The 18,021-nt window shown below is 37.9% G+C and overlaps 1 protein-coding gene and 1 long non-coding RNA gene across 3 annotated transcripts in view; one reads left to right on the forward strand and one right to left on the reverse strand.

The window, feature by feature from the left end:
• Positions 1-2,495: 2,495 nt before the first annotated feature.
• Positions 2,496-18,021, forward strand: part of LOC120099902 (uncharacterized) — a 148,485-nt gene continuing 132,959 nt past the window's right edge. For both annotated transcript variants that reach the window (XR_010063124.1, XR_005499360.2), the window contains exon 1: positions 2,496-2,671. This is a non-coding gene — a long non-coding RNA (uncharacterized LOC120099902). The remainder of the gene's footprint in view (positions 2,672-18,021) is intronic.
• On the reverse strand, positions 4,423-5,370 carry Or2ag16 (olfactory receptor family 2 subfamily AG member 16). The gene has a single exon (NM_001000192.1). It carries the CDS (start codon positions 5,368-5,370, stop codon positions 4,423-4,425), a length of 948 nt encoding a protein of 315 aa, NP_001000192.1.

Genomic DNA, 18,021 nt, shown 5'->3' on the forward strand with positions numbered 1-18,021 from the left:
CTCATAAAACTGAAAAGCTTCCATTAGGCAAGGGACACTCTTGTAAGGACAAAAACGACAACCAACAGATTGGGAAAAGTTCTTTACCAATCCTACAACAGATAGAGGCCTTATATCCAAAATATACAAAGAACTCAAGAAGTTAACTGCAGGGAGACAAATAAACCTATTAAAAATGGGGTTCAGAGCTAAACAAAGAATTCACAGCTGAGGAATGCCGAATGGCTGAGAAACACCTAAAGAAATGTTCAACATCTTTAGTCATAAGGGAAATGCAAATCAAAACAACCCTGAGCTTTCACCTCACACCAGTGAGAACGGCTAAGATCAAAAACTCAGGTGACAGAAAATGCTGGCGAGGATGTGGAGAAAGAGGAACACTCCTCCATTGTTGGTGGGATTGCAGACTGGTACAACCATTCTGGAAATCAGTCTGGAGGTTCCTCAGAAAATTGGACATTGAACTGCCTGAGGATCCAGCTATACCTCTCTTGGGTATATACCCAAAAGATGCCCCAACATATAAAAAAGACACGTGCTCCACTATGTTCATCGCAGCCTTATTTATAATAGCCAGAAGCTGGAAAGAACCCAGATGCCCTTCAACAGAGGAATGGATACAGAAAATGTGGTACATCTACACAATGGAATACTACTCAGCTATCAAAAACAACGAGTTTATGAAATTCGTAGGCAAATGGATGGGACTGGAAAATATCATCCTGAGTGAGGTAACCCAATCACAGAAAAACACACATGGTATGCACTCATTGATAAGTGGCTATTAGTCCAAATGCTTGAATTACCCTAGATGCACAGAACACATGAAACTCAAGACGGATGATCAAAATGTGAATGCTTCACTCCTTCTTTAAAAGGGGAACAAGAATACCCTTGGCAGGGAATAGAGAGGCAAAAATTAAAACAGAGACTGAAGGAACACCCATTCAGAGCCTGCCCCACAGGTGACCCATACATATACAGCCATCCAATTAGACAAGATGGATGAAGCAAAGAAGTGCAGGGTGACAGGACCCGGATGTAGATCGCTCCCAACACCACAACCAGAATACAGCAAACACAGAGGCGAATGCCAGCAGCAAACCACTGAACTGAGAACGGGACCCCCGTTGAAGGAATCAGAGAAAGAAGTGGAAGAGCTTGAAGGGGCTCGAGACCCCATATGTACAACAATGCCAAGCAACCACAGCTTCCAGGGACTAAGCCACTACCTAAAGACTATACATGGACTGACCCTTGACTCTGACCTCATAGGTAGCAATGAATATCGTAGTAAGAGCACCAGTGGAAGGGGAAGCCCTGGGTCCTGCTAAGACTGAACCCCCAGTGAACTAGATTGTTGGGGGGAGGGCAGCAAGGGGGGGAGGATGGGGAGTGGAACACCCATAAAGAAGGGGAGGGGGGAGGGGTATATTTGTCTGGAAACCGGGAAAGGGAATAACACTCGAAATGTATATAAGAAATAATCAAGGTAATAAAAAAACCTATGAAGATATAAAGATATAAATGAACAAACTATAAATTATGCAAATTAAATTAAGAGATTTAAATATTATAATGAATACAGCAGTAAAAGTGCAATGTAAAAATAAATTAAAAATATCTAGTATTTTAAAAAACATTTTTGCTTTTAATATAAAGAGTGTGCAGTTGATTTTAAGCTTCATTTAATAACTCTATATATGAGAAATATTAGTGATATATCTAAGACAGTAATTTATTTGATTACTATACACACAAGCACACGTATAAAACATCATTACATATTTATAATGATGACACCAAGTTACATTAGAAAACATCTGAGTGATGTTATATACAACAATTTCCAATTTCCAGGGCAATCTGGTCTTAGAACTCTTAAAGTGGATGATATAGTCATTATATTCCAGACATCTAGTTGAAGGTATTTATAGGTGTTATTTAGTCCTAACAACAATGCTGTAAAATAAATGTGGTATTAGAATGGATTTATAGCTTTCAGACCTTAATTCTAAAAGGCTACATTCACATTAAAATTAACAGGAAGATGAGATGCACTGAGTTCCAGCCCTTGTGTTGTCTCTCTCCCATTGCTTTGTAAGGCTGCCACATTAGCTACCTTACAGTACCTGTAAGTCTACCATAAGGAGAAAAGATGCCTGTGCGCCTCCATCAGATGAAACAAACTTCTACATGAACACTAAGTTAAGTGAGTGCCTGCATCAAAAATGATAGACATCCACTACCTGTACATAGGGATTATCTCTGGGATTTTACATGAACTTGACTTATTTCTAGTATAGTGACTTGTATTGATTTTAGAAAGAAATCATTACTTATTTTATGTACTACAAAAATGCATGATATTGTATGAGTTGGTATTGGTCTGTGTTATTTTTTTATATAAGTATACATTGAATAACCTTAAAATCAGAGTAAATACTTATCCTCTCAAATATTTATTATTGACTTATGGTTAAAACTTTCAAAATTCTGACTTTTTGGTTTTAAGAAGCACTGCACACTAATTTTATGCATTTTCACACTACTGTTCCACATCACATCAGAAGTTGTGTGATGTTGCTGCTACGTGACTGCAACTCTGTACCCATCAATGATGATCAATACTTTCCTGATCCTGTCCCTCACCATCTTTCTCCAGCATCTGGTAAGCACTATTCTATATTCAGGTTTTGTGATAGCAACTTAAAATAATTTTATTTAGCGTTATCAATAAATTGCTATAATACATCCTCTGAGTTAAACATGAGCATGACATAATTATCCAATTTTTGTAAACACAACATGACCTCCCTTAGTAAGATCATTAAATTAACAAGAAAATAAGTTACACTGCTTATTCCTGTTATCCTTTCAATTTAAACTTATTTATCCTTTGAAACACCTTTATAAATTCTATTTTTACTGTACTTTTATAAGACACTAGGTTTCAACATTTTTATACACTTTTCAACTTTCCCTCACTTCCATCTTCCTACTTCTCTGCTTTAACCTTCCTCCCGCTAATTTCTTATCTTTCTACTTTCAGATCACCATGTTCTGCCAAACCACACTGCCTACAGCGTGTCTCCCAATGTCCCCTTTCTAGTTTCCTAGCTTTACAAATACTCTAGGTTAAACACATGAAGTAAGGATTGAGAGCTGGGAGCCACAGATAAGAGAGAACATATGCCCTTTTTTTCTGTATCTGTGTTATCTCACTTGGTATAATTTTTTTTACAGTTCCATCAATTTAACTACCATATCCATTATTTCATTTTTTTTCAAATGAACAAACTTCTATAGTATATACATTCTAAATTTTGATTATTCATTCTTCCATTAATGAACATCTACAGTGATTCTGTTTTCTATTGTGAATAAAGTGGCAATGAACATAAATTTTCAAGAGTCTTTATGGTAGGATGTAGAGTCCATTAGATATATGCCCAGAGGTGCCATCACTGGGTCATATATTAGTTCTATTCATATTTTGGAGAAATATCTAGACTCATTTTCATAGATTACATCTAGGCTGCATACATTAGCTTTTCCACCTTACTGTATAGTGTCCCTCATACAACATCCAAGGCAGTGTTTGTTGTCATTTCTCAAAGATGGTAATTCTAACCAGGAATTTATGGATACAAAACTTCTGAAATTTTGCATATTCATGAGTAACTAGATGATGCTTTTTCACATGGACACATTGTACAATATTTAAACCAGATGCACATATTAATCATATGGACCCTAGGCATTTTTGATATATTTCAAGATATGTTGGGAAAAATTGGAAAAGCATTGACTATTAACATAAAGAAAGAAATATAAATGTTTGGTTCAGTTCAGTTCCCACCACTGAAAATAAAATGAAGAAAAGAAATCTGTACCACACATAGACACACACACACACACACACACACACACACACACACACACACACACCCCATATTCCATGGATGACATCTATCAAATCATCATGAAGGCTGATGCTAATTCAACATTCAGCGAAACTGTGATTAATTTTTTTTTCTAAAACTGTATACAAAACTCAAGAATTTTTCCTGGTTGTTGTTTGAATCACATACTTGAAATATAATCTGATTCTCATTACAATTATACTTTATTATCTACAAAATTTTCCAATTTCCAATCACTTTATAACATTTAAATGCCATTTACTACCTGGACATAAACCTGGTCTTTGTGTCCATATATGACAAGTCACTAGATTCTCCAATATCTCCTGAAAATATTCACAAAGCATTTCCAAAGGATGCCACACTTCCTTGTCATTCCATGCTTCTCTGCCAAAAGACATACTTCTTACTCTAGGGTATAGCAGAAATGTTTCATTCACAACAGAATTCAGACTTTCTAGAATAATTAAGTTTAAAAGGGACCTGCTAGAGCTACCTAGAGGTTAGGCTGTGTTGACAATCGTTTCCTCAGGACTCTCTTCAAAGCTCCAGTGACCTCCTTATTCCGCAGGCTGTAGATGAGGGGATTCAGAGCTGGAGTAACAATCGTGTAGAAAACTGAGCTGATATTGTCTTGTTTGGCGGTGTGGAAGGGACTGGGTAGAACATACATGAAGGAAGCACCACCATACCACATCCCAACCACAGTCAGGTGGGAAGAGCAGGTGACAAGGGCTTTTTTCCTGCTCTCATTTGAGGGCATGTGGAGCACAGTGAACAGAATTAGTGAGTAGGAGGCCAGGATGGCAGCAAGAGGAAGAAGTAGTGCAATCACACCCATCAAATAAACCATAAGTTCATATCTGGATGTGTCTGTACAGGCCAGCTTCAGCAATGGGGGTATCTCACAGAACAGGTGATTGATCATACGAGATTTGCAGAAGGAATACTGCATGGTGTAGATGCTATATCCTAGAGCACTGAGGGATGCCAGGATCCATGAGGTGGCTATCATGAGCCAGCAGACTTTGTGACTCATTAAGATTGTGTAGTTCAGAGGTTGACAAATAGCTACATACCTATCATAGGCCATAAAGGCTAGAAGAAGGTCCTCTGCACTACCCAGTGCCAGTTCTAGAAACATCTGAAGGGCACAACCTCCAAAGGATATGGTGTTGTCTTTGAGGAGAAAGTCTACAACAGCCTTGGGAGTGATAACTGAAGTGAGAAGTAGGTCCATGAGAGATAACTGTCCAAGTAGAAGATACATGGGCACGTGGAGCCGGGCATCCATGGTAATGACAAGCAGCAGTAGTCCATTGCTGGTTAGGGCTAAGAAGTACAGGGCTGTGATTGTGGCACAGAGCAGTTCAGGAGAGCCACTGCCATCTAGAATCCCCACCAAGATGAAGCCACTTCCCAAGGTCGAGTTCCAGAGCTCCATTCTTTGTGGTCTGCTTACCTGCCTAGAAACAGATGGCCCAGGCTCTGTGAACTTGGGCTAATATGGGCTCTAGTTTTGTGATATTAGAAGCCCCTTAGGATTCCCATGATGACTTTATATATCTTTTACACTAGTGAATAGCTTTGCTTCTTGATTTTCACATTTTTAAATCTTTTAAAATTCTTTTTGAAGTTTAATTTATATTTTTTGAGAATTTCATGCATGAGTACTGTGTTTACGCTCATTCTCCCCCTCAACTTCTTCATGTTCCCTACTGTCTCTTAAATTCATGACATCTTATCTTTAACTGTTATTGTTACACATGTGTGTGAGTACACACACACACACACACACACCCACACACAAAGAGAGAGAGAGATATCCATGGGTATCTATCTATCTATCTATCTATCTATCTATCTATCTATCTATCTATCTATCTATCTATCTATCATCTATCTATCTACTCAGTCTATTTAAGGCTCATTTTCTATATCCCATCAGTCCACATCTGTTTGTGGCTAATCACATTGGAAATCATATTTTTCCCCTGTTATCTTTTTTGCTCAGTTTCCCATTTTTTCCATGATCCCCAGAAAGGAATACAAATTCTCTAAAATTATGTAGTATTATATTTAAGAAAATGTTGCTATTAGAGTTAAAATTTTGGAATTAATTTGAACATCTTTGTTTTTATCAAATTATAGTATAACTATAAAGACTAAGAAATATAACATCATTTCATAGAAAATTAGTCTGTATTTTTCTCATAAGAAATTATTAAAAACAACTAAAATAGCTATTTTATATTGTGCTATAGCCCCCAAATCCTATTCAAAGATAGCCTTAAATGTCAATGTTCCAATTTCCCTCTTGTAAGTCGAGAGTAATTGCACTATGTAGAAACAGGAATGAGACCAGTCTCTCTATTTTGAAAAAATCTGATTGGTGCATGGTACCCAATCTTACAGTGAATCCACCAAAGTCAGTAGTAGTGTCAGAACTATGGGAGCCTGTGATCTGCATGCAACAGTACCACTAAAGCCAACTCAGAGCATGATAATAAAGATGTGGAAGTCAAGTGTCCTTACAGAGATCATTCACCCGTATCTTGGCATATGTACATTAATATTTCATTAGTCTCTGTTGACTTCTCTGGGTACCATTAGCACTGTAACACTTAAAAGATATGGAAGGGCAATAGAGCCCAAAGATGTAGCAAATCTGACAAAGCAGCTCAAGGTCTTAGGGTTGGCTTTGGATTCTGTGTTTTGATTAGCCACACTTAGAGACTACACATTTCAATAAAATAGAAATGAAATTCTTACCTTGCCTGTTGAGAAGCCTCCTGCTTGACTTCTCCAGCTACACTTGGACAGCTTCAAGACAGAGGATGCCGCTTTTTTGGTATTACTTAATTATTTTTGCTGTTAGTGAAGTATGTCCAAGTGCATCCAACATCAGTTGTTAAGGCTGTTCCTGTCTTTCCTCTGATCGGCAGATGTATACTAGATGTATCAGTGGATTCAGCCAGACTGTTAAGCACCTTTGGGTGATGTAATATGCAGTAAGATATTTTTCCTGGTTCTAAGTGTGAGAATTTGTAGAAATTGCTTTCACATAGCAGGCTAAATTTAGGGGATGTTTCTTTGTGTCAATTACTGGACTGCCTTTGGGTTCAGATTATCATGTTTATTTACTCTTGTTTCTTTCTGGCAACACAGATAAAAATGGCATATAGAAATTTGAAATTAGGAGAGATGTCCAAAGGATGCTTTTGAACCTCACCTAAATGTATCTGAGGCCTGAGTAAGCTAGAGTTTTTTTGAGGAGATTCTTTTTGGTCTTCTGAGCCCAGGACCTTTTTTTTTCTCCTGTGAATATTTTCAGAGAGACTTATCTCCCAGAAGAAAAGCTCCCCTTGGAGATACTGGTCTAGGAATATAAAATTTAATGAATTCTCTTGGGGCAGTTTCTTGGCTTTTCCTTTCAGAAGTTCTTCTGTAACTAAATGAGCTCTGGGCCTTCCTCTGAATACAGTATCCAACTTCTTTATCCTCCTAAGTATTGAGACTATAGGCACACTAGCTATCTTTTCTAGTTTTTTTTTGTAACCTTAAGGAAACACTGGCAGTCAATTTCTTCATTTCTAATTGAATAGATGTGCATGGATATCCTCATGGTCATTTCTCCAGCTGAGAAACTAGGCCAAATTCTCAGGGTTTTTAGAACTCTACTTCCCTTTTTATGTTCCTTGGATGATTTCCAACTCCCTTATGGCTATTCCATTTGAAATTTGTAGATATGAGAGTCTCTCTTCCTTAACATCGAGAGACTTAGGACAGCTTCTATGTCTGTTCACGTCTTAAATTTGGTGGTGGTTAGAAAAAGGAAAGCTCCATTTTCCAAGTATTAGGTGATAAATTAAAAATAAATCTGCATAATACTAGAGTTATAAAGAGTCAATATTCATTAACATCTTTCAAATGTTCCCATAAACAAAGAAAGGCTGTGGATTATGTAAACATATTTAGTTGACAATTTTTTATTAATGTCAGAAATAGATGAGAAAGATATGGGTTTTAAATGTTGAGGAAATAAAACTGCTCACATAGACTCCTAGGGCATAGCTGAACTTTCTTAAGAGAATGAAATTAAATGAAAAGGAAACAGAACTCTCTCCAAAGACTCTCAGTTAAATAACTGTAGAAGAAGAAAAGTAATATCTATTGGACGTACGATGTATAAGGAGCCTTGCTGAGCTCAAAAATATTTAATAATTGTAATATTTAACTCCTGAAATCCAAAACTATTTATATTTATAATCTTAAAGATGAACTGTTTTAAATTATGTGAATGAGCTTGTGTTTGTTTGGACCTATGTTCATTTCAATGAAGCTCCATTTAAAGGCCAGAAGTTCCTGAAGCTGGAGTTACAGACAGGTGTGAAGTGGGAACTGGGACCAGAACTCAAGTCCATTTGAAAACCAGCAAGTGCTCTTACTCTGAACTGTCTACCCACATTTATATTTTAAAAAGTGTAAAGCCATAAAAATGATCACACAGAATAAGACTTCATTATAGTATTTACTGAGGTACAGAAGCCAAGCATGAAAAGCATCATAATCATTCGTTAATATCATTATTTCTGTTTTGTTTTCAAAAAGGCTAAGTTAAATACAGTAAAACCAGTCTGTTCTTAGTTTACAGCTTTGTAAGATTTGACAAATACAATCATGGAATATAAACACCAAAGTTAAAAGAACCCAAAAGTTTTTGTAACACCCCCAAGTGTACTAGTGCCTAAAATGTTTTTCATTTATTATTTGTAAATTTCATACATGCAAACATGAAATATGATCAATTCCACTCCTTGCTTCTTCTCACCACTCCTTCAGAAGTACCACCCCCAAATCTGTCTCCTAACCTAATGTCATCTTGCTTTTTATAATAACCCATTGAGTATAATTATTGCTGTCCAAATGTAAATGGGGGTTTGGTCATTGAATGTAGAATGAACTGGCTACCAGTTGACATATCCCCAAAGAAAATTGAGAGATTCTCCCACCTCTCAGGAGAAACCAGTTGTCAATAGTTCAGCATCAAAAGCCTCATGAGTGTTTTTGTCATCTACGTTGAAATTTTTGCTGGGTTGATCTTCTGCAGCTGCCGAGTTCATGAGTGCAATAGTTACGTTATGTCTGAATAATAGCATTCTGTAGTCCTAATCTCCTCTACTTGTGCTTCCACTCTCTCTGCTCCTTCTTCTTAGATGATTCCTGGACCTTGGAAGAAGGGATGAGATATAGATGTTTCATTTGTGACTAAGAACTCTACAATCTCTTATCTCTGAACACTGACCTATTATTAATATTATCTATATTAATTGCCATCTGTTGCATGAAGCTTCTCTTAGGATGCCAAAAGATATACTTATTTATAGGTTTTAAGGTACATTTTTAGGAGTTGGGTTAAAATTATGTCCATTTACTTGAGTACTAGCTATAGATTTTCACATATAACCTATGTTATACATGGTATCGTATTTATAGCCTTATCAACTATGCCAGGCATATTTTCTTTTCTTTTTTTTTATTACTTGAGTATTTCTTATATACATTTTGAGTGTTATTCCCTTTCCCGGTTTCTGGGCAAACATCCCCCTCCCCCCTTCCCTTATTTATGGGTGTTCCCCTCCCCATCCTCCCCCCTTGCCGCCCTCCCCCCAACAATCTAGTTCACTGGGGGTTCAGTCTTAGCAGGACCCAGGGTTTCCCCTTCCATTGGTGCTCTTACTAGGATATTCATTGCTACCTATGAGGTCAGAGTCCAGGGTCAGTCCATGTATAGTCTTTAGGTAGTGGCTTAGTCCCTGGAAGCTGTGGTTGCTTGGCATTGTTGTACATATGGGGTCTCGAGCCCCTTCAAGCTCTTCCAGTTCTTTCTCTGATTCCTTCAACGGGGGTCCTATTCTCAATTCAGTGGTTTGCTGCTGGTATACGCCTCTGTGTTTGCTGTATTCAGGCTGTGTCTCTCAGGAGAGATCTACATCTGGCTCCTGTCAGTCTGCACTTCTTTGCTTCATCCATCTTGTCTAACTGGATGGCTGTATATGCATGGGCCAACTGTGGGGCAGGCTCTGAATGGGTGTTCCTTCTGTGTCTGTTTTAATCTTTGCCTCTCTATTCCCTGCCAAGGGTATTCTTGTTCCCCTTTTAAAGAAGGAGTGAAGCATTCACATTTTGATCATCCGTCTTGAGTTTCATTTGTTCTAGGCATCTAGGGTAATTCAAGCATTTGGGCTAATAGCCACTTATCAATGAGTGCATACCATGTGTGTTTTTCTGTGATTGGGTTACCTCACTCAGGATGATATTTTCCAGTTCCAACCATTTGCCTACGAATTTCATAAAGTCATTGCTTTTGATAGATGAGTAATATTCCATTGTGTAGATGTACCACATTTTCGGTATCCATTCCTCTGTTGAAGGGCATCTGGGTTCTTTCCAGCTTCTGGCTATTATAAATAAGGCTGCGATGAACATAGTGGAGCATGTGTCTTTTTTTTTTTTAAATTTATCAATCAGTTTATTTCAGTAAATTCTCAGCCCACAAAATTCCCACACAATAAACTCAGAGACAATTGATGTTGATATAAACTTCCCAGCTAGATAAGACAAATTGTCCTGTAATTATCCATTCCTTATAAGATATTCATAGCTACCTGTGGCTATTTAAAGACTCAGGGATCTGGGTCATCCTTCTCTTCCTTCATCTTCCTTCTTTACCCCTCTCTGTACTATCTGTCCAATCTCTAAAATTCTCAGCCTGTCTTTTTTTTTTCTCTACTGCCCAATCACAGGCCTTGCCTTATCTTGTGCCTGCCCTCACCTGTACACAGACATCAACCCACAGCCTCTGTCAGGTTCCCTGTATTCAGTGGATGGCCTTACATCCATGCACAGATGAGGATTATGAACTCAACTTAGTGGGTTATCCTAAAAAGAATCATGAAGAGTAAACATTGTGAGAGACAAGGCAGCAGTTGGATAGAGGGAAATCAGACTAGATGTGATCAATTTTCACTGTATACATGTATGAATGCCTCACAAACTAAATACAAATGATTTCAGTAATTCATGAATATTCTTTTATTCTATAAAAATGACATAAAAATAGAGATTGTATAATGATTGTCAACAAGTAGTATGTGCCTGGAAATTTAGAAAGTTTCTACCTTGTCACTTTCCAGTTTAAACAGCAATGGGTGTTTTCTCTTATGGAGCAGGTTGGATATAAGATAAGCTTTGCTTGTAGTTAAGATTGGACAGAGAAGACCAGGAGAGAAACCTAGCTGTGACAGTTTAAAGGATGCCCTGAGGTGTACCTGGGTACTACTTTGTGAAGATATGTTCTGGCTTGTGGTTTCCGTGGTACCACGTTAGATGCAGGTTTTCTGAGTGTGAGACTGTGACTGAGTTGCAAGAACGTCTCTCTAGAAGCCCAGGCTGCATGCCCCCCACTCTATTCCACCATAGCTGTGGTGAATTGTTTCTTAACTTTACCAGCCCAACCTGGTGATGTCACTGTCCTACATCAAGTGAGTGTCTATTTCTATTATTCTGATTGCCCATGCATCTGCCTGTCCTTTCATAAGCTTGACAGGAGGGAGTTAACCTAAAGAGGGTCAATGCTTTATAAAAATGGAGATTGGGAGGCTATACATATGTGATTTATCTTGCTCCACTGGAACAATCAGATAGCTAATAGCTATTTCTCAGAAGAGCCATTGAGATAATCAGAATCAGGCCTTAATTAACTCAAAATGTTCCTTTAAGTTAAGTACTATGCCTTGGTTTCATAATCCTTATACTTCCTCAAAGTCCCTGAGACATTTCTCAGTGTACCTGTGTCCAGATTCTTGTCAGCTATATTGTTGTAGGCAAAGCTCAAGCTGAGAGACAAGTGAAGACAAGTTGTAAATGATAGAATTTTTGGTGTTAGAGCCCTCACAGTCAGACTAACAAGGGACCTTTTTTAAAAAAGTAAAAGTTAATTTATTCCAGAAAAGACACATCCATAATGATGCCCATCTACTATCTTCTTGTGAAATATATACTCAACAATTCTGTAAGCTTCTTCAGGCTTTGGGTTTTGTTTATTTCCCTCATTAATTTTGAGGGGTTCATATTGTATCTCAGTCTAATAAGGTTTTTTAAATATCTCTGTCTATCTGTCTGTCTGTCTGTCTGTCTATCTATCTATCTATCTATCTATCTATCTATCTATCTATCTATCTATCTATCATCTATGTCTAATCAATTTGTTTTACATTTCAATATCAGCCTCCTTCTCCTCCTTTCTTGCAGCTCCTGTCTCTATTCTCCCTCTCCTCTGACAAGGGGACCCCTCCAGGATTCATCCCCCCAACCTCCTACCACCATGAGCATATAAGTCACTGCAGGACTAGGCTCAATAGACAAGACAGCGCAGTTAGGGCAACAGGATCCACCAGCACAAAGCAAATCAGGGACAGCTCCTCTGCCTCCCATGGGAGTTGTTGTTGTTGTTGTCGTCGTCGTCGTCGTCGTTGTTGTTGAGTGCTAATGATTCTTAATGAATTGTCACTCAACAGGTCTCAGGATGGGGGAAATTTAGATGGTAAGGAAAGTATGCGGTAGTCCTAGTGTTTGCATAGGAAAGGCCAATGAGAATTACACAGATACACCAATGGTTAGTTACCTGTTACCAGGCTTTGATAACTGTCTTGAAAATGTTCATTAAAGAGAAGGGTAAATTCAGCTAATTTAGCTATCAAGTCTGCCAAAGCCCAAATATAATTCGATCATGCCTCCAAGGGTCGATATGCAGTTGCTAGGTTACCTTCAACAGACAGCAGCTGAGATGGAGGATAAATACACCACCTCCGGTCTTTCAGTTCTTGGAGCCATCCTTAGGAGGGTCCCCGAATCAAGGCCTGTTGTGATTCCTGTGCCTTTCTTTCTTTCTTTCTTTTTTTTTTATTAACTTGAGTATTTCTTATATACATGTCAAGTGTTATTCCCTTTCCCAGTTTCCGGGCAAACATCCCCCTCCCCCCTCCCCTTCTTTATGGGTGTTCCCCTCCGCATCCTCCCCCCCTTGCCGCCCTCCCCCCAACAATCACGTTCACTGGGGGTTCAGTCTTAGCAGGACCCAGGGCTTCCCCTTCCACTGGTGCTCTTACTAGGATATTCATTGCTACCTATGAGGTCAGAGTCAAGGGTCAGTCCATGTATAGTCTTTAGGTAGTGGCTTAGTCCCTGGAAGCTGTGGTTGCTTGGCATTGTTGTACATATGGGGTCTCGAGCCCCTTCAAGCTCTTCCAGTTCTTTCTCTGATTCCTTCAACGGGGGTCCTATTCTCAGTTCAGTGGTTTGCTGCTGGCATTCGCCTCTGTATTTGCTGTATTCTGGCTGTGTCTCTCAGGAGCGATCTACATCCGGCTCCTGTCACTCTGCACTTCTTTACTTCATCCATCTTGTCTAATTGGGTGGCTGTATATGTATGGGCCACATGTGGGGCAGGCTCTGAATGGGTGTTCCTTCAGTCTCTGTTTTAATCTTTGCCTCTCCCTTCCCTGCCAAGGGTATTCTTTTTCCTCATTTAAAGAAGGAGTGAAGCATTCACATTTTGATCATCCGTCTTGAGTTTCGTTTGTTCTAGGGATCTAGGGTAATTCAAGCATTTGGGCTAATAGCCACTTATCAATGAGTGCATACCATGTGTGTCTTTCTGTGATTGGGTTAGCTCGCTCAGGATGATATTTTCCAGTTCCAATCATTTGCCTACGAATTTCATAAACTCGTTGTTTTTGATAGCTGAGTAATATTCCATTGTGTAGATGTACCACATTTTCTGTATCCATTCCTCTGTTGAAGGGCATCTGGGTTCTTTCCAGTTTCTGGCTATTATAAATAAGGCTGCGATGAACATAGTGGAGCACGTGTCTCTTTTATATGTTGAGGCATCTTTTGGGTATATGCCCAAGAGAGGTATAGCTGGATCCTCAGGCAGTTCAATGTCCAATTTTCTGAGGAACCTCCAGACTGATTTCCAGAATGGTTGTACCAGTCTGCAATCCCACCAACAATGGAGGAGTGTTCCTCTTTCTCTGCATCCTCACCAGCATCTGCTGTCACCTGAGGTTTTGATCTTAGCCATTCTCACTGGTGTGAGGTGAAATCTCAGAGTTGTTTTGATTTGCATTTCCCTTATGACTAAAGATGTTGAACATTTCTTTAGGTGTTTCTCAGCCATTCGGCATTCCTCAGCTGTGAATTCTTTGTTTAGCTCTGAACCCCATTTTTAATAGGGTTATTTGTCTCCCTGCGGTCTAACTTCTTGTGTTCTTTGTATATTTTGGAGCATATTTTCATGATGTGGAGTAGGCCTTAAATCCAAGCAGAAATTTATGGATACTCCCATAGAATTTGGATCATTACTGAACCAGTAGAGATACCATGCCAGGCATGTTATAGTTTACAGAGTTAACCTTTTGATAAGACTAATGGTAACTTTTCTTCCCAGTAGAATTTATTGATTGATGTTGGTTTTAGGTAGCACATTAGAGAGAGAAGCACACCAGGATGCTAGGCCTTCATTTCTGTCCTGAAGGAACAGAGGGGTTCAGCCTTTTTGGAAAAGACTGACACCCAACTATTTCACCCCAGTTATTTTATTCAAACTTTATACAAAGTTAATTGGGGTTGGGAAATGTTCTACACACCAAAGTCATCTTGTCCTTGCTGCCTACAAGAATACAAAACACATGCAAATCAAGGCCATTTTGACCATGAGTAGCCATAATCAAAAGTAAGAATTTCAAGTTTGCCAGGAGTGTCTTAGGACCAAGGTTGGTGCAGCTGCATGTTTTCATGTAGCACCAAATACAAATTCTTTAGAGGTACATCACTTCTTCAAGGTTCAAACAGTCTCAAAATAATTGACCACCACTGACTGACCAGAACATAGCAATGGCTTTGTTAAAATATTCCACTCAAAGACTTCACTATACAATGCACTTAAAGCCAGACATAAAGGCTTTACTTTATGTATCACTATAGAATTTTTAACTTTCAGAACTCTAAAAACCCAGAGCAGATATGAAACTTTCAGATACATATCAGTTTTATTTCTCCTTGCTCTATCACTCAAATATATGGTGTCTTTAGTAACAGGGTCTTACTATTAAGTTCTAGAGGGTTACCAATAGCATTGGAAATAATTTGTAATGTTTGTGGACTCCACCAACCAACAACTCCAAAAGAGGTAACACATTCCTGGAGCTGGTACTTTTATTTGATAGTATACATTGTCTAAAAAGTCATTGTCCCCAGTACATGGTGACTTTAAACGTTTTTTTCATATGTTTATGTATGCTTTAGGACGTTTATACAGTAATAATCCTTCTTATTTTATTATTCCCATTCATCCTTTATACTAGCTATGTTTTATGTCTCTTTTTTTAAAAGCACTCTCTAATTGTCCAGTACTAGTTTCCTGACTTCTGTGGTACTGTACTTTAAATATGCATATCAACGGATTCAAATCTAGCATACACACATTATTTTTCAAGCAAAATCTCAAGGTTTGATTTTATCAAATGAAGAATCAGGAGACTTAAACTGTAGTGAGAGCATGCTAGCTCAGAGAGGCAGACCTTCCTCTCCAACTAATGTCCCAGAAGGAAAAAACAAGTTCTCCTTCTCTACACTGATTTTAAACCACTTCCAAGTGAACATGCCCCCTTTCTACTTCCTATGCATCTCTATCTGTCCTCCTGAATTCTCACTCTCTATGGTTTTTTCCTACTTCCTCTCCATGTCAACTGGTTGCTTGCTACATTTCTTGACCTACAGTCAACTTTATTCAATTATCTTTACAATAAACATAAAGCTCTTGGATTAAAGGTGTGTGCAAGGACTGAGCCACACCACAACTACAGACAGGGCTTTTCAATGCACAATCTCATAGTGTGATCAAATATCCTGCAACACTCTTGGATTAAAGGTGTGTGCTAATGATGAGACACACCACAACTAGAGAAATATTTTTCCAGTATACAATCTCGGGGTTCACAATGTGAAATATCGCAAATATCATGCAATACAAATATAAGAAAAACATGCAGCATTTGTTTTTCTGGGTCTGAGTTACATCACTCAAAACAACAATGGACATGTATTGTAAAAGGACAGTAAAAGGACACATGTCTGGCTATATCCCAACAATGGTTTAGTTGGATCATGAAGTAGATATACTTCTAACTCTTTGAGGAACTCAGACACTGTTTTCCATGGTGGTTTCACTAGTTTGCACTAGCATCAATATGACCATTATGACTGGGTTAAGATATAATCTCAAAATTTCAAAAAAAATCTCTCTCTTTCTTTTTTAGTATAAATATGCTATTACATTTTGTAAGCAGTAAACAGAATAGATTTCAAATATTCTCTTCATAAAATAAGCGTGTATATAAATTATACACATGTAGAGATATTTTGTTTAATAATTTTATAATGTATGTGTTTATAAATACATCACGCTATTTACTATAAATGTGTATCATGCTTCATTTGTTAGTGTAATATTATAATAAAACTTATTTTACAAAATTATTGAAAATTACTATCTTTACATGCTGGACTATAGTATTTATTTCACTGTTTATCAAAATACAATATGGTATACATCAGATATAGAGAAGTAAATATTTATTTGACTAAATCAAGAAATTATTTTCTGACAATTGTTCGATGCTATCCTGTTTTTAAATTTCTAGAAAAACTACTTGTTTATTTTATATTCTCATTATATGCATACTTTAATTAACATTACCATTATGGCAAGAAGGAGGTAAATTTTTCATTATGAAATTCTCACTGTCTTATGCCATAATCCAATTAAGAAAATACAGAGTGGGCATAGCTCAGTGGTACAGTACTGTACAATGTGGGATTTCCTTCTTTGTTATTCTCTCAAAGAGATTTTAAAAATATCTGTGCTCTCAAACATTTTAGTATTTCATATATATTGTATTATAAAATCTTATAAATTTTAAATAATACACATAATTATGAAGATTGTAGATTAGTATCTATGACTTTCTCTTTGTTTCCAACTTACTGAGCTATTCATGTTATTACATCCTATCTATCTTTATTTTTGTGTGATAAAATATTAACAAATTTTAAATGTTTTCACTGTCAGTAAATATATGTAATTTCATTATAATCCTTATGCTTTGTTACCTAATCATATTTCAATTTTCATTTCTTATTATTGAAAGTAGGTTCTTCTCTTATATAATATATCCTGATCACATTTTCCCCTACCTCCACTCCTCCAAGCTTGGTACTCTCTTACTTCCCCTTTCTCTCAATTTCACTCCCCATCCAGTTCCCTTCTGAAAAAGAGCAGGCCTCAGTGAGACAACAGCCAAACACAACAAAACAAAATCCAGTAAGACATGATAAAGCCCTCATATTGAGGCTGGATAAAGCAACCCAATAGGAGAAATGTGTCTCAAGACCAGGTGAAAGATTCAGAGACACACCCACTCCCATTGTTAAGAGTCCTACAAAAACAACTAACAGCCATAACATATACACAGAGGACCTAGTGCAGCCCCATTTAGGCTCCATGCTTGTCACTTCAGTCTTTGTGAGCCAATATGGGCCCAGCGTTGTGACTGCTCCAATTTTACTTTTCCTTTTTTTCATGGCTACCCTGAGCTCTAAGGGGAGGGATCCAATGGAGACCTCTAAGATAGACTCTATCTCCACCTAACTTCTGGCAGTGGGTGTCTGCACCTGCTCCTATCAGCCACTGGAGGATGCTTCTCTGATAGCACCTGGACAAGAAACCAATCTATGAGTATAGCACACTATCATTAGGAATTATTTTGTTGAGTCTTCTCTTTTTAAAAATTTCAGCCCAGTGCTTTGGTTCTAGACCTAGACCTCTGGGCAACAAAGTATCTGGTTCTTGGCCACCCAGGCAGTGTCATCCATGGGCTCTCTTTCATTTGGGGCTCAAGTTAAAGCAGATATTTTTTGGCCATTCCTATGAATTCTGTTCCTTCATTGTTCTCCTGCACACTTTGCAAGC

The sequence above is a fragment of the Rattus norvegicus genome, chromosome 1, assembly GCF_036323735.1.
Source record: "Rattus norvegicus strain BN/NHsdMcwi chromosome 1, GRCr8, whole genome shotgun sequence".
Taxonomy (NCBI): Eukaryota; Metazoa; Chordata; class Mammalia; order Rodentia; family Muridae; genus Rattus; species Rattus norvegicus.

Bases quoted from the DNA above. Each gene is read 5' to 3' on its own strand.
- Or2ag16 (NM_001000192.1), bottom strand. From the start codon at position 5,370: ATGGAGCTCTGGAACTCGACCTTGGGAAGTGGCTTCATCTTGGTGGGG.